Genomic DNA, 20783 nt, shown 5'->3' with positions numbered 1-20783 from the left:
CTGAAAAGACTAACATTTGAATGAAACCTGAAAGCAAGTAAATACTTTCTATGCTGCCTTATCGTAAACTTTGGTAATATTGATAAAGAACAACACTGGCTGATGATGAAATACAGTCAGCTGGCATGGTGACACTGCCAGTATTAACCTGCAGGGCTGGATTGGGACAAAAAAATTGGGCATTTTTACTACAGACCGACCCACCAGGTAGTAAAGCCATAAAGACTTTGACTGAAAACAAACCCTGTTGTGACAGTGATGTACAGTCTTGTTGGTATATGTATGATTTCTATACATTTTACGTCAGATAAAAACTTTGGTTGTAAGATTTAGATAATTATTTAATAAAAACTAGGTATTTTAAATGAGAATAAGAAAGAAAAGTATTTCTTTGTGCCCACCTTTCCCTGTTAATTCCCTACCTGGCCCCCTGGCAAAACTTTGCTAGACCCGCCCCTGCACAGTTACCAGCTGTCTGCTACATAAAAAAGGATCCTGGTGTTATTTGTCTCTCAGAAACAGTTCATAACTTCCCTTCAACTCATTCATGTCACCTAAAAGGTAAACCTGTTTCTCCATCACCTGTTCAGCTCTGATGATTCAGTAAGGACATCTCCTGGTTTCACTTCATGTTTCCCTCTCACCACATATCTAAACAGACATCATGACCAGCAGCTTTACAGCTGTGGCTCCAGCAAACATCAGCTGATACTAGAAATTAATATTAAATAAATTCTAACAACAGCCGATCAAGCTTAAACGTGCTGCTGTTGTTTAGCGCAACATCTGCTGGTTTCCTCTTTCTGGCGCAAAGTGGGCGATAAACAAACAAGAGAGAAAAGCCGATCAGCTGATCATTGATCAGTTTCATGATTGAAGTAGCAACAGGAGAGGGAGGGGGAGAGAATGAGAGAAGAGGCAGCTGTGCAGCATAAAGACAGAATAAATCCAGCTTTGTGTCTTTTTTCCATTCTAGCTAAAGTCCGGGACAAACTGCGTCTCTTCTCAGCTCAATACCAAACGCATAATATTTTCTCTGAATGAGGGACCATTCCATTTTTTTAAGGAGCCGTTGGCAACTCTACTAACCTTATGAATAAAATAAAGTTCACTATCAGTAACATCATAGCACCCACCCAGCTGTATAAAAACTCCGTCAAACTGGCTAGCACGCAGTATGAGTTATTGCAACTGACAGTAAAAAGTCAGCAACATGAAAATAAACTCCACCTAAACTTGGTTTATATCTGACCCAGATAGACTGCAGGTCATAACTTCTTACCTGAAGTTCAGTTCACCTGACACTCGGACTGGCGGCTGCTTCGGGTCTCTCCTCCTGCCTCCCCTTCCCTCATCCACCTGTTGCCTCTGTGGAAGCCCCGTCATAGCCACCACCAAACAACGGAGTTATTTCTACACATCGACCTGCATCTGGCCAATCCACCACCTCTCATTGTTCATGCCATTACAAAAAAAATAAAAAATAAGTCACTGGGGATATGCCCGGTATGCCCGATGGCCAGTCCAGCTATGTTAACCTGCAACCAAATCTGCAGCTCCATACAGCAATGTTACGACTTAGATTATATCTTATAACGCATAACTCTTATGTTAGCTGCCCTCAGTAGCATACTGTCTGAAATATTCCACAGCTGCAATAATTCTTTAAGTGTTATTTTTTCCTTGGTATTCTAATTTCAACGAAGTTTACTAAACTCAACAAACTTGATATTACTTACCGGGACATTTATTCTGTCCTCATTTTCTTTCACCGAAAAATTGTTTCCTGCAGTGCCGTCTTTCGCGCTTGGCTCTCCTACCTTTGCTAACGTGATGCGCATAGCGCAGAAGCCATGCTGCATTCACTTACACTCGGATATCTGAGCGTCACCGTGAAAACATAATCGGACATTTGATATTTGATTGAATTTTATTGTTTTGCCTTTGGGGTGGCACCTGGGGTGGCCAGTCTGGTTTGGGGGGTGGCCTGTGCCCCCCCAGGCCACCCCGCTGGACACGCCATTGAACCCCACACAACACTAGAAAAACCTCTCAGTATAATGTACCATTACACCAGAGCTAACCATAACCTCAAAACTGTAACCTTGAGTTGAATACACCTACACCTTTGTGGTCATTCAAACGTGTCAATAATACAAGACTTCACAGGCTTTATATTTACCAGTTTTGTGCTTTACTTACAGTCATAATAACTAAGTGCAAACTGTTTCAATAAGGTGATAAAATCAACTGTATTCTGTAAAACATATTTATGTAGACTATGATACTCTTCATATACCATGGGGACTTCACTGTGCCAATACAAACTTTAAACTTTCAAACAAGCTAGGAGTTTATCAGCTGTGGGTGGCAGCTGTTTGGTGAATGGGGCTTATTTTCAGGGCTATTTAGATGTTTTTGGTAGGAGATACTGAGCAGCTACATGCTGTTCTTTGATGGTCAGTCATACGCACTAATTATGCAGTTTACTGTAGCTTGTGGTGTAACACAGCGGCTTTAAAATGTAGCATTGGTGAGTATGGAGGGGATGATGAAGGTCTGTGTGTAGAATATAATGTAAAAGGATAATTAGAAAAAAAAATACTATAACAGTTCTGTGCAAGCCAGATGAATCCAACAATGGAGGGATTTTCATACTGTTTGAATACTTAAGAAAATATGAATATGAACTATGAATTTATATGTGGCATGGTGGAGCAGCGGCTAGCACTGTGTTAGCTCCTAGCAAGGAGGTTCTGGGTATGGATCTGCTGCCATGGTCGGGTCTTTAAATGCTGGTTTTGCACATTTTCCTCTTCAGGTACTCACACTTCTTCCAACTGTACAAAGACATGTATGTTGAGTTTACGGGAGCTTCTAAATTGACTGCAGGTGTGAATGGTTGTATCATCAGCTCAGTTAGACCTGTGTTGAACATTGGCCCAGAAAACTGTGTCTGTGCACACAGTAGATCGTGCCATCCTAAAATGCAGAATCAAACTTTATCGTGCAAAGAAGCCAAATTATGTGAAAGTTTCAAACAGTTCTGTGCTGAGACACATCAAAATTTGAGTTCTTTTTTGAAAAACATAGACATCACATCATCTAGAATAAAGAAGAAGAGAAACCATCTAACTTGTTATTAGCACTCAGTTCATTAAAATGAAAAAAGAAATGTAATTTTCTTTGTCTTGTTGAGAGGTTTTCTATTGAAACTGAGGCCTCGATACAAAGTAAACAAGACAAGTTTGACTGAAAAGAGAAAATCTGCAGATTCCCTAAACAGCACACACTTATGAAATACACACTTGTACACACAAGTTATAATAAACTGATTAAGACTAGGCAAATTGAAACAATATGTTAATTAGTTTGAACTTTGTCCCTATTGCCAGTCTTGGCACCCGGGGGTCAGTCCGCCAGGGCCTCCGGAGTTTGGATGGAGTTTGAACTTTGATTTAATGCATAATGAAAAGTTGTGTTTGATTTGATTTGGAGCTGGATGTTCACACGTGAAACCAGTCGCAGACAAACTTGCTGTTTATCTGATGATTTCTGCAACTCCCTTGTTTTTCAGTTAATGCAGCCAGTTCAAATCTATCACCTTGGAGGCTTGTTTAGTGGGTAAGCTATTTTCATTAGACAGAATGAAGTACTGTGACCCTGCTTAATGTCTTGTACTAGCTCCCTCAGTGTACAGAGGTGGGCTTATCTCTTTTAATGGGCTCACACTTCATGTTGCTGCCATAATGTTTAAGGTATGCTGTCATGCTGATTGCTGACCGTATTATGTTGAACACTGATGAGTGAGAGCCAAAAAGGAAAGAATGGTCAGAACAAAAGCCCCTGAAGTGCCCACTGACATGATATTTTTGCCATGGAAATTGTCAGATGTTTGACCTGAAGTCAAATTCCAGAACAAAGTCCAAACACAGATAGAGCTCAAATTATCTCCACCAGGCAAATGACGTAAAGCTCACTATATTTGCATGTAAATAGAAACATGTTAGTTTATGTTTATGTGCTCTATTAGCCACTGGATTCTGAGTTTTATTTATTTGACCTTCTTAGTAGCTGTTTATGAGCAGAGTGACCAAGAGGAGACACTCATGCACTTCTCCAAATGACAGTGACACTGAAAGAGAGAGTGACAAAGAGACATTAACTGGCATTTGTTGTATGCAATGAGCATAACAATAGCATTGCTAAAGTTAGCAACGGTCACAGCTGAGACCGCTACAGTCAAAAGCCAAGATAAAAAGCTGCTGGAGGCTAACCAGCAATGCCACACTTTGGGCTTTGAGCCATCACAGTCTTAACAGACTTAAAACAAAATTAGAAGATATCAGACACTGACTAAAGTATACTGAAAAACCTTGGGAACCTCTGGGGAAGCTTGGCCTCGAGGAAAAGCTGGTTGATGAGGTGCTTTGGTGGTGTGGCACAATTTCAATTTAAAAAAAAGTGGTAGTAAATATTTAAAAATGACAAATATAAATAAGCAGCATTCATAAATACAAAACATGTAAAAAAATTAATATTATATAGATTTAATGCAACACTAAAAGTGATATTAACAATTTAACCTTGACATTAATTGGCAATTTAAACTTCAAACACTAGCCTTGTATTTACCTGCATATCAAGCCCACTGGCAGAGACCTGCACCCATAAGTGTTTTGCACTATGGGAGTTGACTTGCCCCCCAGCTCTGCTCCTAGCTATATTTATCTCCACTCTCACCATAAAAGGCTGTGACTGCTGCTTGGACTCTGACTAAGGCCAATATTATTTTTGTTGTGTAGACCGCAGCCGTGTGTGTGCCTACCTGCGGGTTTGCTTGGGATATCAAACTTAAGAGTGTGTGGAGTTGGACCATCTTTTCATTTAAAGCTTAGAATTGAGAGAGTTTGTCCAGAGTAAGTGACTACTTTGGGGGTAAGATGTGATATGCAAGGTTGTAGTTGTTGCATATGTCTGTGTAAGCATGCCGAGAAAGTGCCTGATTGCCTGAAACTGTATATCTTTGTAACTGATGTTGCAGGTTTGATTTGAAAGGTTTTATGATGGTTCCCTTAAACTGTCTTTGTTGATCAAGAAACTATTTGTAGTTTTTGGCCATCATACCTTTAGTACACTTAGTACAGTCTAATTTTTTCCACTATGACAATTAGATTAACTATTTATGTTCAGCAAAAAGAGTCAAAAAGCTTGCTGTGAACCTACCCTGTATTGACAGTGAATCCACATGCTCTTGACCACTAACTAACCTGACAGACAAGCAGATAGACAGGAAGAAACTCGGAAACTCAGGGCTCGTGTGAGGAGTGGCCTGCAGCATGTCTGGATCTATACCGTTCTACCAGAAGCACCATCTCCACTATGACCGCGGCTACCGTAGCAAGGAGACTCAGTCTAAAGTGAGTCAGTACCAGGCCAGCAGCAGATACAGTGCTAGCGGCAGCGCCTCTGCCGCCACCAGGAGCAGGGGGTAAGGAGAAGGAAAGGGAGGTGGATCAACTTCATCAATCCTTTTTCTTTATGACAGGAAAGTCCTACTACCTCCCTAACACCTACCCCACCCCAGCTGATCAAGTTCACCTCCATCACCCTTGTGAGATCACCTCCCTGACACAACTCTGGGATCGTCTTTCCTTGACACCAAGTAACCATCTTACTCCCCCATGAGTTTTCTTTCACCTTGATCGCCCCTCAAACACACCTGAGGATTGAAAACAGCTTTGAGTCCTGCATGAAGCCCTGTGCATGTAGCCTGACAGATGTCCTTTGTGTTTTCATGCATGTTGACCAAGTCTTACCTTTAACACAGTAATGTGTCTAAAAGGACTACAGGAATTTCTGTCACCTTTAGAGGAATGGCATTCGTTAGAAAGGATGCAACGTTATGTTATATTAGAGCTATATGCTATATAAATTGACTGAAATAGCATCTTGACCTGTGTATCATACTAGGATGAAAATAAGAAGAGATAGTTTATCAGTCTTGTTCGTTTGAAAACTCATCCACTGTGCCGTGAATCTTTTTAATTAGTGAGTGTGGGAAACTTGGCAGCTTCTCTTTATTTTTAAGAGGCATAAGGATAGCTGTTCATGAGCTGCTGATTTGTCATCAGTTCACATTTCCTGACATTTAAAGTTTGGAGTATATTGAGCTTTTCTATCCAGGGAATACCAAAGCTCCCATAGTGAGCCTATCTATTAGGGTATCTGGCAAATCCTTAAATACTCTGGCCTGGAGAGTGTGAACACATCAGAGGGCTTAGATTTTACTATCTCATCTTTCCCTTCAGGCAGCTCACCAGACCCCAGATCAGTGCTGAGGGGAGGCAGGGAGCATTGCTTTTATGGCAAAGATAGGATTGCATTTATGTGGTTATAGGAGTTTCTTGTAATATGGGATAATCTTCATATCACACCCTCGCAAATTCTATGAGATTTTCCAATTAAAATCTTGGAAATGGTCAGAGGTAAAGGGACACTGACTCAGATAGACATAGGAAAAATGAGGGCAGCTGTCCTACTTGCTATGCCATTCTGTGAATCCTCAAAAACTATTCAAAGCTATAGTGTTGACACTGGACAGATTTCCTTACCTACATCAGGATATTTCACCCTATGAGCCACAGTCATTTCCTGAAAGCAGTTTGTCAGTAATAAATGATTCTAGCATAAACATTACAGAACAAGATTACGACCCAGGTGGGACTTGAACCCACAATCCCCAGCTCCGGAGGCTGATGCCTTATCCATTAGGCCACTGGGCCACTGATTGATTGTAAGCTCTACGTAAACTAAAGATGGATTTCTCACTTTGCCCTAAATCTTTCTTAGAGAAACATGAAATGTAGTATGGAAGTCAGTAGGACAGCTGGGTTTCACATTTTGGTATGCACTGAGATACCATCATAGATGAAGGACACTCATCTGTTAATGACCGAATACTGGCTGCTTTTAGTGGTCGTTAGCGGTGTCAGTATTGTCTTTCACATCATATGGTTGTTATAGATGTTGAAAACTTAATAACTGAGGTGTGCAAAGCTGTAAAAAATAATTACAACTAAACCATCTCCACTACTTTCCAACTGAATTTTAATCCACATCTCATCCACCCCTGACCTTGGCTTTGTCCCCACATTTTTCTGTTGTTGGTTGCACTGTCTGGCTGTGTGCCAGGCTGATGGTACTCTGTATGTCTCAGACTTAACGTGTCTTCGCACTCTGGCCTGGAGGAGAGCAGACTAAGCCCCTCACCCAAGAGAGCCAAGCCAACTTACTTGGCTGTGGATAAAGACAACCAAATCATCGGCTATGTAGTGCCTATCTTCAGGGGCAGGTAATAACTATCCCTCTATGTAGAACTGGAAATCCAAGATTGCTTTTCAACAGCCTAAAGTTTTAACAACATGCCTTGCTTTCACGTCCATCCCTGGCTCTGCTTTGCTGCCTCCTAGTCAAGAGTTTGCTACAGGACTTTCAGATACAGAGGAAGCAAGAGTGAGAGACACTGCTGCATACATGGCCCGCAGGGATTTGTTCACCAGTGGCCTGGAGATGGAGAGGTCTGAGCTCATCTCCAGGAAGGAGACCATGCGCGAGTCGGCTGAGCGCATCACTCTGAATAAAAGGGTCAGTTCTCACTGTTTTGAGATCACACAAGGCAGCCGTGCTGTTCTTTAAAGTTTTAAAGCAAACATGGAGAACTGCTTAGAATTTTACATCACAGAAACGGGCCTTAGGTTTGGTCTGTTTGGTTGTTTGTATGCGCTTGCAAAAACCTGCATACTTATTTTTTTTGTAAATCAGTCTTCTTCTTGACATTACAGACTCACTTCTCACATTTAAGGCACATATCATAGTCCATAACAGGGTCATAGAGTGTATCATGGGTCAAGGAAATGCCTGTGTGGCATTATAATGGCACATATCTTTTGCAAAAGCCCAGAAAAATGTTTCTTGAGCCTGGATTATACTTTCTGTTAGTCTGCTAGGGCCCACTCAGGTCCACTCTGGTCAGAGTGATGCAAATTTCATCGTCAAATGGTGAGTGCAAGGGTCTATGCGGACGTCTATATGCCTGCCCACTTTTTGTGACCACGTTGACATCTTTGAAGAATTTACATTAGAATGCACCAGGAAGCTGTCCAAGTATAAGCTAGGCTTTAGCTTTGATATCACAAATAAGCATTATGTATTTGTGATGTTACAGTAAACTTTAGGACATGCCAAATTTGCTTTTGTACTTTTGTAATCACAGTACAGCCATCTCAGTCGCTGGGGAGTATATTAGTGAATAATTCTGTAATTCTGCTTAGATAATTATAAGCTAATATTACTTACTATCAGGTTTCACTTTACTTAAGAGAACACAAAAATGGTAGTTAATGGTTAAATAGTGGTTAAGTAATGAGTAACTACTGAATAACTGTTAATTCTTCTTCTCTTCGCATTGCTTGGCATAACAGAGGAAACATGGGGTAGTAGTGGTGAAGTAGTCCTTAAACTACTGAGTAACAATTAAGTATAACATTTCCATTGTGTTGAGTTATATTTTACTGACATAATGTGATTAAAAAAAGAAAAAAAAATTTTGGCTGTTAGTTAAAAGGTTTTCCAAAGAAACTCAAGATAGGTGAAGTATGCTTAATCCAAATGAATCATCTGCACCATTCATCTGTGCTTATATATTGTGCTTTTATTGCTCATTACTTGTGGGATCATAGTAGATCATCCTCTATTATAATATCACAATAAATCCATATTCTAATGCCAATATCAGGCCACAAAGCACAACAATATTTATTTATTGTAGCAAAACTGACCATGGTTGATTGCATCAGTGCTTGGGAATGTAAAGTGTCTGTGGCTAAGTGGTTGTTATTACTACCCCTTACACAAGAAAGTTATTTATGTGCCTGGATGATTATGTGAATTGGTACCCAGCCATTCAATGAGCATCATGAAAAACCACACTTACCCCCTCACTGCATTTATATGCCTCCCCTGCCGCACAGCCTTACTACTGGGTGACAAATTCTTCAGGAGATCACGTTTCTTCGGACAGAGGGAAGCAGTGTCTCATTGGTGGTATTATGTGTTGAGATACTGGATAGTGAACAAACAGACAAGACCTCAACACCTCATCTTTTCACAGGACTAAGGAAGAACACATCCTTACAGTTGTAATGTGTGAAGATAATATCTAAAGTAGATGTGTTGGTTTTATTTAAATGTATCTACAAGAAAATGGTAATTGTGGAGCACGTTGTGGTTGGTAGAAGGTAAAAACTGTCCTGAGTGATTTGCTCTATCTTTAGATCCATGAACACGAGGAACACTTCAAGCGTATGAACGAAGACAGCCTGATGCACGCCCCAGAGTTTGTGATTAAACCTCGCTCCCACACTGTGTGGGAGAAACAGTGTGTGCGGCTGCACTGCACTGTCAGTGGGTGGCCCGACCCACGGGTCGTCTGGTAGGTCACCAACTACACGATCTTATGTCTTTCCTCTCTGTTCTTTCAAAAAATGATCTTTATCCATTCCATCTAGATCCATCTAGTTTTTAATGTTTCCTCGCTTGATTTTGTTTTATTCTTTTCAAACTTTTTTTGTCTTTCAAGGTACAAAAACAATGTGGCGCTTGATCCGCTTGCCAACCCTGGCAAGTACAAAATTGAGAGCAGATACAGCGTGCACTCACTGGAGATTAACAAGTAGGTCGTTTCTCCCATCCACAGTACTTAAAGTAGATGTCCACATACATTTTATGCCATAAATTAATGTCAATACACATCATCACCTTGAAGATTTTCCAGTGAGCCCTTTGAAAGAAGGCAGGGTATTTTCATGCAACTTGTGAATCCCAAATAGTGCTATACTACAGCTCTGTATATTAAGTTTAACTTAAAAACGTAACCAGAACATCATGGAAGTTAAGATGTTAGACATTAAGATAAAATATATTAGTCAAAGAACTTGTTATGATTACATACTGAAAATAAAGTTTATTTAATATCTTCACTGTTTTCCAGTGACTGACACAAAATTGGGTTGAAATAAAGAAGTTTGTTGGGGGCAAAATATGATAGGCTGACACTGATGTTCCTTGGGCCTCGGTTTGTAGTATATGTATTAAAAATACTTTGTTAAAATTAAAATATTTACTTTGAAATTTAGGATTCTTTAAACTGAGTGTTATTTTTTAAAGTAGGCATCTTGCCCTGGATTCAGCATTCAGCCATATATGGACTTATGTGTAAATGACTTAATCTACAGGCCCAGGGTCTTGATAACAAAGAGGTGGTCTAAGGATAGCTAGTCTAAGATAGTAGATGTAGCCGTATTATGTAGAAGTTAGTCTACATCAGATGCACCCCATCTCTGAGTTGAGCTTCATGTTTGATCACTTGTAGCACAACAATTCACTAGCATTAAGATTACATGCAGCTTTAAATATAAATTCAACCACTACTACAAGCTGCTATTCAGTTTAACGGATATCTGTTACATTCAGTGGACAATGTTAAAATGTTTATCTAATAACATGGCCTGTTTAATAATGCATCATTCAAGCTAAAAATGCTGCTAATGCTAGCAGGTTCAGTGAGCAAGCTGTACTCTTAAACGTTATGAGCATAGAAGACATACACAAATACTTTCTAGTGCAGGCTAATTAAATAGTATAAACTTGACTCACCAAATCACCAAAACTGGAGGACTTTTAGGACAGCCTATATCTGTGTGTTTTCTGTAATTTTATACATTTATCTCTTACAGTTTAATCCCAAAGCAGCATTTCTTTATCACATAGAAAACCTATGATGTGCTGTTGAAATTGCATTTTCTTAAATTAAAACATCTAGGGGGAAAAAGTGTCATAAAATTGCTTTACTTTATTTATTCTTTTTTAAACTACTGCTTATCCATCAAATTAGTTAACCTTTCTTGCTAGTCTGTCGGCACGTCACACATCGGATCACTTCATGTACAGAAAGCCACAACATCTAATGCGTGTGACATCACCAGCGTGTCTATTTTTTGCCAGAGTATTTCTGGCCAGGAGTGATGGAACGTTTTACAGTTGGGCTCACATAGTTGGTATTATTTACATGGCTGAAAGGAATTAGGTTGAGCTGGGGGGAGGGGCACCGCACACATGAATCCTTAACACAGTACACCGAACATGTGCATATCATGGACATTGATCAGCTGATGCTCTCCTCTTTCAGATGTGATTTTGATGATACAGCTCAGTATCGTGTCTCTGCCATGAACTCCCAGGGAGAGCTGTCTGCATTTGCCTCCGTTGTTGTCAAGAGTAGGTTTCACCCAATTCCACAGCTAATGCCAATATGCTCATGATCATCAAAAACATATATAAAAAAAAAACTCAAGAGTAATTATATTTTCCTAATTAACTGTTTAAAATTAGTGTGTGACAACTTAAATTTGCATGTGTGTGAAATGAAAACAAAAATTCTCTCCATCAGTGTGATAAAGTCATACAACAATCTGTAAACGTGAAATGTATTAAAAGTGCCTCCTGCTGTTCTTCATAGGGTTCAAAGGTGAAATGGATGAGTTCCTGCCAGCACCCAGGCGTAAGTTGGAATTTACTGCCAGTTTTAATTCATGAATGAACTTTTTTCAGGCCACTGGAAAGTAAAATATGTCAATAAAGACTCTAAACAGCAAATTGCTATACTAGCAAATAAGCGGATTCTGAACAACATTTATCTTCTTTTATAAAGTCCTTTCATTGGAGCTGTGTTTTGGTCTCCTCCAGTCTTTGGAAAAAAATGATGCAACAGTTACGCTACAGAAAACAGTGGGTGGAGATCTTGGCACGGCCAAAATGACTGGGATCATGTGCAATGAACTTGTGATCTTGCTGCTTTTAAAATGGTGGTTATGAACATGACGATTAAGGCCTGTTAAAACACTCATGGTCAGTTGTATTTAAAGCAAGGTTGGTGCATCCAAACAGCAATAAGATAAAATCAGTCTGCTATTAGTCTGCAGTCAAGTATCAAGCTGGTATTTGAATGCAATCTGCTTTTGATAACACAGCAATTAACTGATACATCAGCGAAAGTCACAAATTATTTTTCATTTTTCAAATGAGTGTAATTCAGTTTTATTTATATAGTGCCAAATCACAACAGCAGTCGATTCAGTGCTCTTTATATTGCAAGGTAAAGGCCCTACAATAATGAAGAGAAAATCCCAACCACCAGAAAACACTACTCTATAAGCAAGCATTTGGCGAGAGTGAGAAGGAAAAACTCCCTTTCAACAGGAAGAAACCTCCAGCAAACCGAGGCTCAGGGAGCCATCTGCCTCAACCAGTTAGGGCTGAGGGGGAAGAGACAGGACAAAAAACACAGTGTGGAAGAAAAGTTCTTTGAAATTTGTATATCTATTGCCTTCTACTTACACAAAAATTCACATCAGCTAATTACAATCAGAGTCCAGTTGGCCATTACAACTACTTGCAATCAGTTTTTGACATTAAAAGAAAAGCAAAGCAATCACTGGGAAAACGCAGATTTTTTCCTTCTGATTGCCATTTTTTTCCATGGTGTGTAACTGGGCATGTACCATACAGTTTTTTATTAATGAAACAGATGCCTGCAACATGATTGATGATCGTCCAGTGAGTCCAAATGGATTTAAAAGCACAGCATAGTAAACAGCTGTGTTATAAATCTAACTAACCCCAGTGGGGAGCAGGGTGGTGGGATGTTTGGAGAAGAACAATGGGCGCTATTGCATTAACATTTTTGTTGTTGCTTTTTTGACAATGCAGGGGCCATTACTGAAGGTAACAGGGTGTCGGGAGTGTGGTCTGAAATCGATTTTCTCCAAGCATGGCCGTTTTTGTCTGAATAGAAAAATCCACAGTAACATTCATAATAGTCTAATTAAACTGCAGATAGTAAGTGTGCAAAAATGTACTAATTTTTTAATGCATGAAAACATGAATTATTTCAGCAGTTGTTTTTGTGAGAGCTGCAGTGAAGTTTTAGAGTCCCCCTTTTGGTCTGTATTTGTGTTTTTGCCCTTTATCCTTTTACATCTTATACACGCTCACTTTTCCACCGTTTTCCATCTGGGTGCAAAACTTTGATAGTTGATGTGTGCAACACCTGTAGTTCCACTTAATTCAATCTCAGTAGTCTGAATTTGCGAGATTCTTTATATATATTTGTGTGTGTGTGTGTGTGTGTGTGTGTGTGTGTGTGTGTGTGTGTGTGTGTGTGTGTGTGTGTGTGTAAACTGTTTAATAATGATACCAGCCAGTGACTTTGTTGTCACATCCTTTTGTATAGTTGGCCCAGTTTCCGAGTACGGCATCACCTTCCAGACTCACATTGTTGATAAATTCGGTGTATCGTTTGGAAGGGAGGGTGAGACCATGAGTCTGGGGTGTACAGTCATCATCTACCCTGCCCTGCATCGCTACCAGCCAGAGGTGGAGTGGTATAGAGATGGTAGGAAGACTTACTGTGATACTGAACAATGCCCGTAATGTACAGTTCTTGTAGATTTAAATCAGTTGTTCTCTGTACTGTAATATGTTTACTTCTCACCTTGCTAATACTTAATGACCTGCACTCCAGATGTTCTGCTGTCTCCCTCCAAATGGACTCACATGCACTGGAGCGGAGATCGAGCTACCCTGACACTCACGCACCTGAACAAAGAAGACGAGGGCCTCTACACCCTGCGCGTCACCACCAAGTCTGGATATGAGACCTACTCAGCCTACGTCTTTGTCAGAGGTAGGTACATCCTCGCTGAACGGTTTCTTGTCATTAAGTCATAATTATTCTATTCAGATTATCTTTTGACTGATTTAGAAATTAGGCTTTATCTTCATCTGTAAACATGCCATTTGTTTGGTCCTATGCTGCCAGCTGAATCTGGCACACATGCACAGATTCACAGAGCATGCACAAAAATATCCTCCAGCTTTAATCTCAGCTGTTTTGTCCAAATAATCTTAATAATTCAGATCCAGGTTTGAGTTTTGAGTCTAAACTAGCTAAGCTCTGAAGGTTGGTCGTGCTGACCAACCTTCATACATCACACAAGATTTAGTATATTAGTAAAATTATAAAAACTAATGTTATATATCTAAGATGTGTTCACATAGATATTTCTACTGTAGTTCTTTTACATTAGTCAAGTGGACTTCCTTAAAAAATGTTTTTAAAGCCTATCAGATCTAGATCAAAGTCACAACAGATTAAACCCTGGCACCCGATGATGCAATGGCATCTAAAAGTCAAAGTGTTTGGATGTTAGTGATGGTTTTAAATAGGATATCTCTAATAGATACACCACTGAGTGGCAACTCTCTGGCATCTGTTTAAATAGCATGGAAAAATAGGTCACCACAGCTTATCTTTGCTGCCTTCAGAGACAATCTGACCTTTGAAGCTTCAGCTTCTACATAGGAACCATGCTAAGTATGAGGAGGCTGAAAAATATCCTGCTCATTCTTCTGTTATAGTTCTGGGTCATTTGGTAAAGAAGAATCCAGGTACAGTCTCCACAACAAAACACTAGACGATCATGGCTGCAGCCATGCTATTCTTAGAGAGCCGGTGCTTAAAGAATGGAGAACACAAAATTGGTCCAAAAACCTCTCATGTTCAGCTGTTTTTTGTAAAAATATAACAATGTTAGCCTTTTCTGCAGCTATGGGGCATATATGGTATCACTCTTGGCTGGAAGCAGTGCTTAACCCTCCTGCCATCCTTTAAAAAACTCACACCCATCACCCTAGGGACCATTCTCAGCCACGCCATAAAAAGACCATATATCCATATTTTATTCCACTTTAAATTAGCCAACCTTGTAAAACTACTTCTCCCTGAAATATTCATGTAAAGTTTTAATTATATTTTTGTTGTTTTAACCCTTCAAATCCCAGTGTTATTACATGAGCGCCCTGTGTTATAAGCCCCAAAAACCAAAAAACGAAACTAAATATTTCCACAAAAAACCAGTTGAAGTAATATGTGATTGTCATTATAAGTAGGCCTTTAGATGGACCAAAGATTGGCACCAACATACATTTTGACCTGCCATTATTTTTTTTGCATTTTTTTTGCAATTTAAAAATTAAAACTTCAAGGCCCTGAGTCTTCATTGACATCCAAGAAAAGAAGAAAAAATAAAATCATATGATGATAATTTGGGGTTGAAAAATAGCGTTTATAATGGAAGTCAATGGGCAGAAAATGGTCCCCAGGGTGATGGGTGTGGGGATTTCTGCTGCTCAGCCATTTTAGGCTGATTTAAGGAATTCACACTGGAATATTAACATTGACAGGTAAAAACTATCCTGTGGCAAGTTTGGTTATATTCCACTGAACACAGTGGAAATGGCAGCCATTTAACACATAGCAGTGGCACAAAAAGGTCCCAAGAAGGCAGGAAGGTTAAACAATGGAAAAAACACAAACTTTGTCCTAAACCTCTCATGTTTAACTGTTTTCCACTTTTTCTTTGGTCATTTTAGCCTTTTTGGCCAGGGTGAAGGGAGTATCTGCCATCAAACAAGAGGACAGCCGCATGTAGCTATGATGATGTTTGCTAGTTCACCTTACCTGCATTAATGTAATAACGTGGTTAGCCTACTCAACGTAAATTAGCTACTCACGCAGAGAAGAACTGCTGCTGCTGCCACCATCATCCGTCATCATTTCTGCTACACTGGCAGGGCTAGGGGCCAGGACTCTCCTCTTCGTGTTTTTGGGGGATGTTGCATAACAGGCAACCCACCCGCAGTAGATGTGCTCGGTGTGAGGTCTCGCAGCAAGCTATCAAATACGGCGCATTTCTGGGCTTTTAAAAAAAACGCTATGCGTCGCCAGGTGTTTCATCGGATTTGAGGTGTTACCTCCTTTGACAGTATCACAGTATCAGCTTAAAGCACTTGTTGCAGGCTGCTGAGTTTGCATATTTTGCTGTGAAGTACAGCCAGACTTTTGACCGCTTCGCCTTGGACATTTTTAATCTGTAGCTCTGCTCTAACAGAACGTACGTACCTGGCCCCGCCTACTATCCTCGGAAACGTAAAATGATTGGCTAGAATCAGCTCAGGAAAAAAAAGCACCGAAATAAAGCACCGAAATGTGCGCTGCTTTTCGGTCTGGTTACTACCGTTTATGTCAGAACTGGTGCCATCATGGCACCGGACACCGGTACCCATCCCTAATGACAAGTGAAATCTCCTGCAGCAAGCTTAAACATGTGAGAGGTTGATCGCGCAGAGAATCGCTGACCGTTATGTGTGTGTGCGTGTAAAAGCAGCAGGATATATATTTTAGTTCTGCTGAGCCAAATAAGACAGGTCAGGGTGAAGAAGTAACAGCCAAAGAAAAGCTTACCACAAAACGGAAAAGTTATGACAAATCAGACTATAAGGCAAAACGAAAGTGCAGCTTTATGGTTTCATGGACAAAAGAATTTCTGTGGCTGCAATATGACGAGCTATATAACCGGGGCTGCACATAAGTGGTCCGCAGGTGAACATAAGTGGTCCGCAGGTGCGCATTCGCTGTCAAAATTTAAAAAAAAAACGCGCACAAGATATGAAGTTGCAACGCGTGTTTGCATACATAAGATTTTCTGGAGGAGGACAGACATTTGTTTAAGACTCTTAAAGATGTCGAAGAAGCTCCTTTAAGCAATTACTTTGGTGTTCCTCTACCTCCAAAGAAATGTCAGAAGGAGTCCGAACCACAAAAGAAGCGCGTATTCTCGGAAAAGTGGTTGCAGGAGGTGAGCTGGCTTCAAACAAATGATGAACGCACAGAGATGTGGTGCGGAATGTGCCGTGAAAATCCCACTCTAGCAGACAAAAACAGTGCTTTTTATATGGACGCAAACGCGCGTTGCAACTTCTTATCTGGTGCGCGTCTTTTATTTTGACAGCGAATGCGCACATGCGGACCACTTATGTGCACCCGTGTAAATAACATAATGTTCTGCCGGGTGTGTTGTTGGTTTTCTCTCGATTTCTGAGTCGACAAGCGCCTTTGTTACTGGGACCAGTCATTTTAAGAAAGGCCCCATTAGAACTGCAAGAAATGCATTATTGCTCAGTCTGCAATATCTTTCCCAGAACAAACACCAATTGCAAATAACATACTAAAAATAAACCTGAAAAATCTGTTTAGAACAGCGTACTATGTTGCAAAGAGTGAACTACCGCTGGCAAAATTTAGCAGTCTTTGCAAACTTTAAAAAGCAAATGGCCTCGATCTTGGTTCCACTTGCCTCTTACCCGTGACTTCAGTGGAAATTTCAAATTCAGGATCTGACACAGACTGATTCATGTCCTACACAGTTCTTACAAGTTCATAGAAATTTCTGTTCAATTAGAACCAAGTATTTGAGTTGATGATTGTAATTTTTATACAATGTTGTAATTTGTTTTTCAACAATTTTTTGATTAATGTTTTGTTTCCTTTACAATATTATACTTTAATGTATAATATTGTAAAGGAAACAAAACATCAATCACAAAATTGCTCTCTTTTTTATTCGGGCTACTTACATTTATTTTGGGCTACCAAAAACTGAAGAGTCCCTGCCCGAAGGGCTACCAGGGATTTTGAAATTTTGAGAGCCCTGAGATATATTTATTTTTTTAATTACTTTTGTTTCAGCAACATTAAATTTAAAAACTATACTTTTGAGTTAAAATATATATTTATAATTTTAATAAATGACAAATTAAAAAGGCATGAACATTTTTTTTGTATCGAAAAAATATCGAACCGTGACAACAAAGTATCGAACCGAACCGTGAATTTTGTGTATCGTTGCACCCCTAGTAAATATCTGCTTTAAGGAGGAACAACAGATTCATTTCAGTGCTCTCTGGATAGCTGTGTGAGCCAATGAACAACCAAAATAAAAAACAAACACAAAGTGAATATTTAATTTTACAATATACAAGGATGTAAATTCCAGACGTTATTCCCCCACATATCCAGTTTAAAATAAATCTGTCTCTCTATTCTAAAACCTTTGTCTCTTTCCTTAGTGTCCTGACTTTACCTACAGATGACAGGCATGTTTGCTTTATTTAAAAGTCACCTCTTTTATCCCTTTTCCCTTCAGCGCAGGCTTGTGCTAATTCTGTCCTCCTGCTTGACCTGAAATATTCCTGGCATTGAACCCTGCAGCTGCAAAGTTCACCCACATGGTCCACTCGCTATAAATCAAACATCCTGTCAATTTATTGCAAAAATAAAGCTGAGCTAAAGCTGAATAAAACAATAGAACGTGCACGTTCAGAGAGCGCGCTCATACTGTCCTGATGATATTCTTCTTGTATCTGTTAGATGCTGATGCTGAGGTCGAAGGAGCTCCTGCAGCCCCTCTGGATGTGCGCTGTTTGGATGCCAACAAGGATTATATCATTGTTGCATGGAAGCAGCCAGCTGTTGATGGTGGCAACTCCATCCTGGGCTACTTTGTGGACAGGTTGGTCAATGCGTCGCTTCCTGCTACTCTAACCTCCAAAGCTAAACTGGATAGACACCACAGAATGAGCTATCAATGCAAAACATAAAAGTCTTTCTCAAGTGAATGTCAGAGGAATAAGGCAACACAATGTTGGTGATAACATGACTAACAAGTAGTCTTTAGGTGTTTGAAATAAAATCAAAAGTCTGAATGTGACATACTAATATTTTAATGTTTACGCACAGGTGTGAGGTCGGAACCACTCACTGGATTCAGTGCAATGACACCCCGGTGAAGTTTGCCCGATTCCCCGTCACTGGTTTGGTGGAGGGGCGCTCTTATATCTTCCGTGTGCGCGCTGTAAACAAAAGTGGCATAAGCCGCCCATCCAGAGTCTCGGAGCCAGTGGCTGCAATGGACCCAGCTGACCGCGCCCGCATGAGAGGTAGTTGACACAGAGAGGAATTTGACTGTATCGTGAATCAAAGCATCCGATGCACAAACACTCTTAAACATATTTAGGGATTTTGAAGAATAAAAGATGTAGTTTGGGCATTAGTTTTGGCACTGGAGCAAAATATAGAAAACATTTAGCTCACAGAAAATCGCAGGACTGACAATGTGTCTGTACTGATCTACTACATGTTTGCAGGTACTTCTGCTCCCTGGACTGGCCAAATCATTGTCACGGAGGAGGAGCCTGCAGGTAGGAGGTCAAATGCTTTTGCATGATGATTTATATCAGAGAGTGACTCAAGTAGAAGGGGATTATAAAATTCTCCAACTCTGAGTCCACCTGATTCAGGCTTATTAACCACATTCAGGGAAGAAGAAGCACCTGTGCTTTTTCATTTATGCTCTATTTATTATCAATGTAATTATTAAAAAATAATAAAGAAGAAAGGAATGATAACATTTCTTGAATAGATGCATTTTCCAATAAGTGGTGGATGTGATCTTAATACATCCATCTGGTGTTGAAGGGTCAATCTTTCTTTTTTGGAGACTTGACTCTTTCCCTTTTGACCATCAGAGGGCATTGTTCCCAGCAAACCCTGTGATCTGCAGGTGACAGAGGCAACCAAAAACTATGTGGTGCTGAGCTGGAAGCCACCCGGAGAGAAAGGGCTTGAGGGTGTCATGTACTATGTGGAAAAGGTAAATTATTCCTCCACTTTTCCTCAGATGCACTTTAACTAAACGTTTCTGTTTTCCTGCATATGAGATTGTTACATTGCCTGAGTTTCAGTGACAGTGTGACGTTTTCCTCTTTGCCCATCAGTGTGTTTCCGGTACAGACAGCTGGCAGAGGGTGAACACGGAGATCCCAGTAAAGTCTCCTCGCTTTGCGCTGTTTGATCTCGCAGAGGGAAAAGCCTACCGCTTCCGTGTCCGCTGCTGCAATTCTGCCGGTGTTGGCGAGCCATCTGACCCGACTGAGGCCACCACAGTTGGAGACAAGCTTGGTCAGAAGAGAGATAAACATAAACATAGAGAAGATTAGCTCTTTTAGATATTAAGAATCTTATTTGTCACACAATGCTATCAGGCAAACTGGTCCCAGACCTGTTTTGCAGTCATGACTCCTGCATCACAGATCTGATGAAACTGAACATTTGCACGGTACAAATATATTATGTTAGCACTGACTCAGCCCCAAAATGTAACTATTCTTGTGTGCAGATATCCCATCTGCCCCAGGAAAGGTTATTCCCACCAGAAACACGGACACATCAGTTGTTGTGTCCTGGGAAGCGTCTTGCAATGCCAAAGAGTTAGTGGGATACTACATCGAGGGCAGCATTGTGGGGAGCAACGTGTGGGAGCCCTGCAACAACAAGCCCGTGAATGTCACCAGGTAAAAATGACCCCTCTTGTTTTCTTTCAGCAATTTCTGATACAAATTCATGGCTGCTGCACTTTCTGCATTTACAGGTTCATCTGCCACGGTCTGATCACAGGAGAGAAGTACGTGTTCAGGGTGAGGGCGGTGAACGCTGCAGGGATCAGCCAGTTCTCCCAGGAGTCAGAGGCTGTGGAGGTGAAGGCTGCTATTGGTGAGTACAGTGGATCCATCACATCTAAATACAACAAAGTAATGTAGTAATCAGAGGACGTTAATAATTCCAGTTTACTGCTATTTAGATTAAGATTTGTTTAGAGATGTTAAAAAAACTAAACTGTTGGTGTTATATTGTGCATTTCTGAGCCAGTTGTGCTGGAAATTTCAACAAGGCACACCTCTTGGACGCACTGAACACCACAGACTGA

At 40.3% G+C, this 20783-nt stretch overlaps 1 protein-coding gene and 1 non-coding gene across 5 annotated transcripts in view; one reads left to right on the top strand and one right to left on the bottom strand.

The window, feature by feature from the left end:
* The first annotated feature begins 4735 nt into the window (after positions 1–4735).
* myom1b (myomesin 1b) overlaps positions 4736–20783 on the top strand; it is a 32948-nt gene continuing 16900 nt past the window's right edge. For 2 of the 4 annotated variants that reach the window (XM_080306075.1, XM_026179837.2), the window contains exons 1-18: positions 4736–4919; positions 5278–5491; positions 7220–7354; positions 7473–7647; positions 9336–9493; positions 9641–9733; positions 11249–11337; positions 11579–11620; positions 12829–12843; positions 13352–13513; positions 13643–13804; positions 18389–18530; positions 18758–18957; positions 19165–19218; positions 19546–19670; positions 19795–19978; positions 20196–20370; positions 20448–20569. In XM_080306075.1, the coding sequence (XP_080162201.1) occupies positions 5340–5491; positions 7220–7354; positions 7473–7647; positions 9336–9493; positions 9641–9733; positions 11249–11337; positions 11579–11620; positions 12829–12843; positions 13352–13513; positions 13643–13804; positions 18389–18530; positions 18758–18957; positions 19165–19218; positions 19546–19670; positions 19795–19978; positions 20196–20370; positions 20448–20569 (2185 nt within the window). In that variant the 5' untranslated portion in view covers positions 4736–4919; positions 5278–5339. Of the gene's footprint in view, positions 4939–5277; positions 5492–7219; positions 7355–7472; positions 7648–9335; positions 9494–9640; positions 9734–11248; positions 11338–11578; positions 11621–12828; positions 12844–13351; positions 13514–13642; positions 13805–18388; positions 18531–18757; positions 18958–19164; positions 19219–19545; positions 19671–19794; positions 19979–20195; positions 20371–20447; positions 20570–20783 lie in introns of all 4 variants that reach the window. The other 2 variants (XM_080306074.1, XM_080306076.1) reach the window with 2 other exon arrangements.
* trnar-ccg (transfer RNA arginine (anticodon CCG)) lies at positions 6713–6785 on the bottom strand. Its single transcript has one exon. It is a non-coding gene; the product is annotated as a tRNA-Arg (tRNA).

This window comes from Astatotilapia calliptera, chromosome 9 (assembly GCF_964374335.1).
Source record: "Astatotilapia calliptera chromosome 9, fAstCal68.1, whole genome shotgun sequence".
Taxonomy (NCBI): domain Eukaryota; kingdom Metazoa; phylum Chordata; class Actinopteri; order Cichliformes; family Cichlidae; genus Astatotilapia; species Astatotilapia calliptera.
Note: the sequence above shows the minus strand (reverse complement) of the source record. Positions and strands in the feature narration are given on the sequence as shown.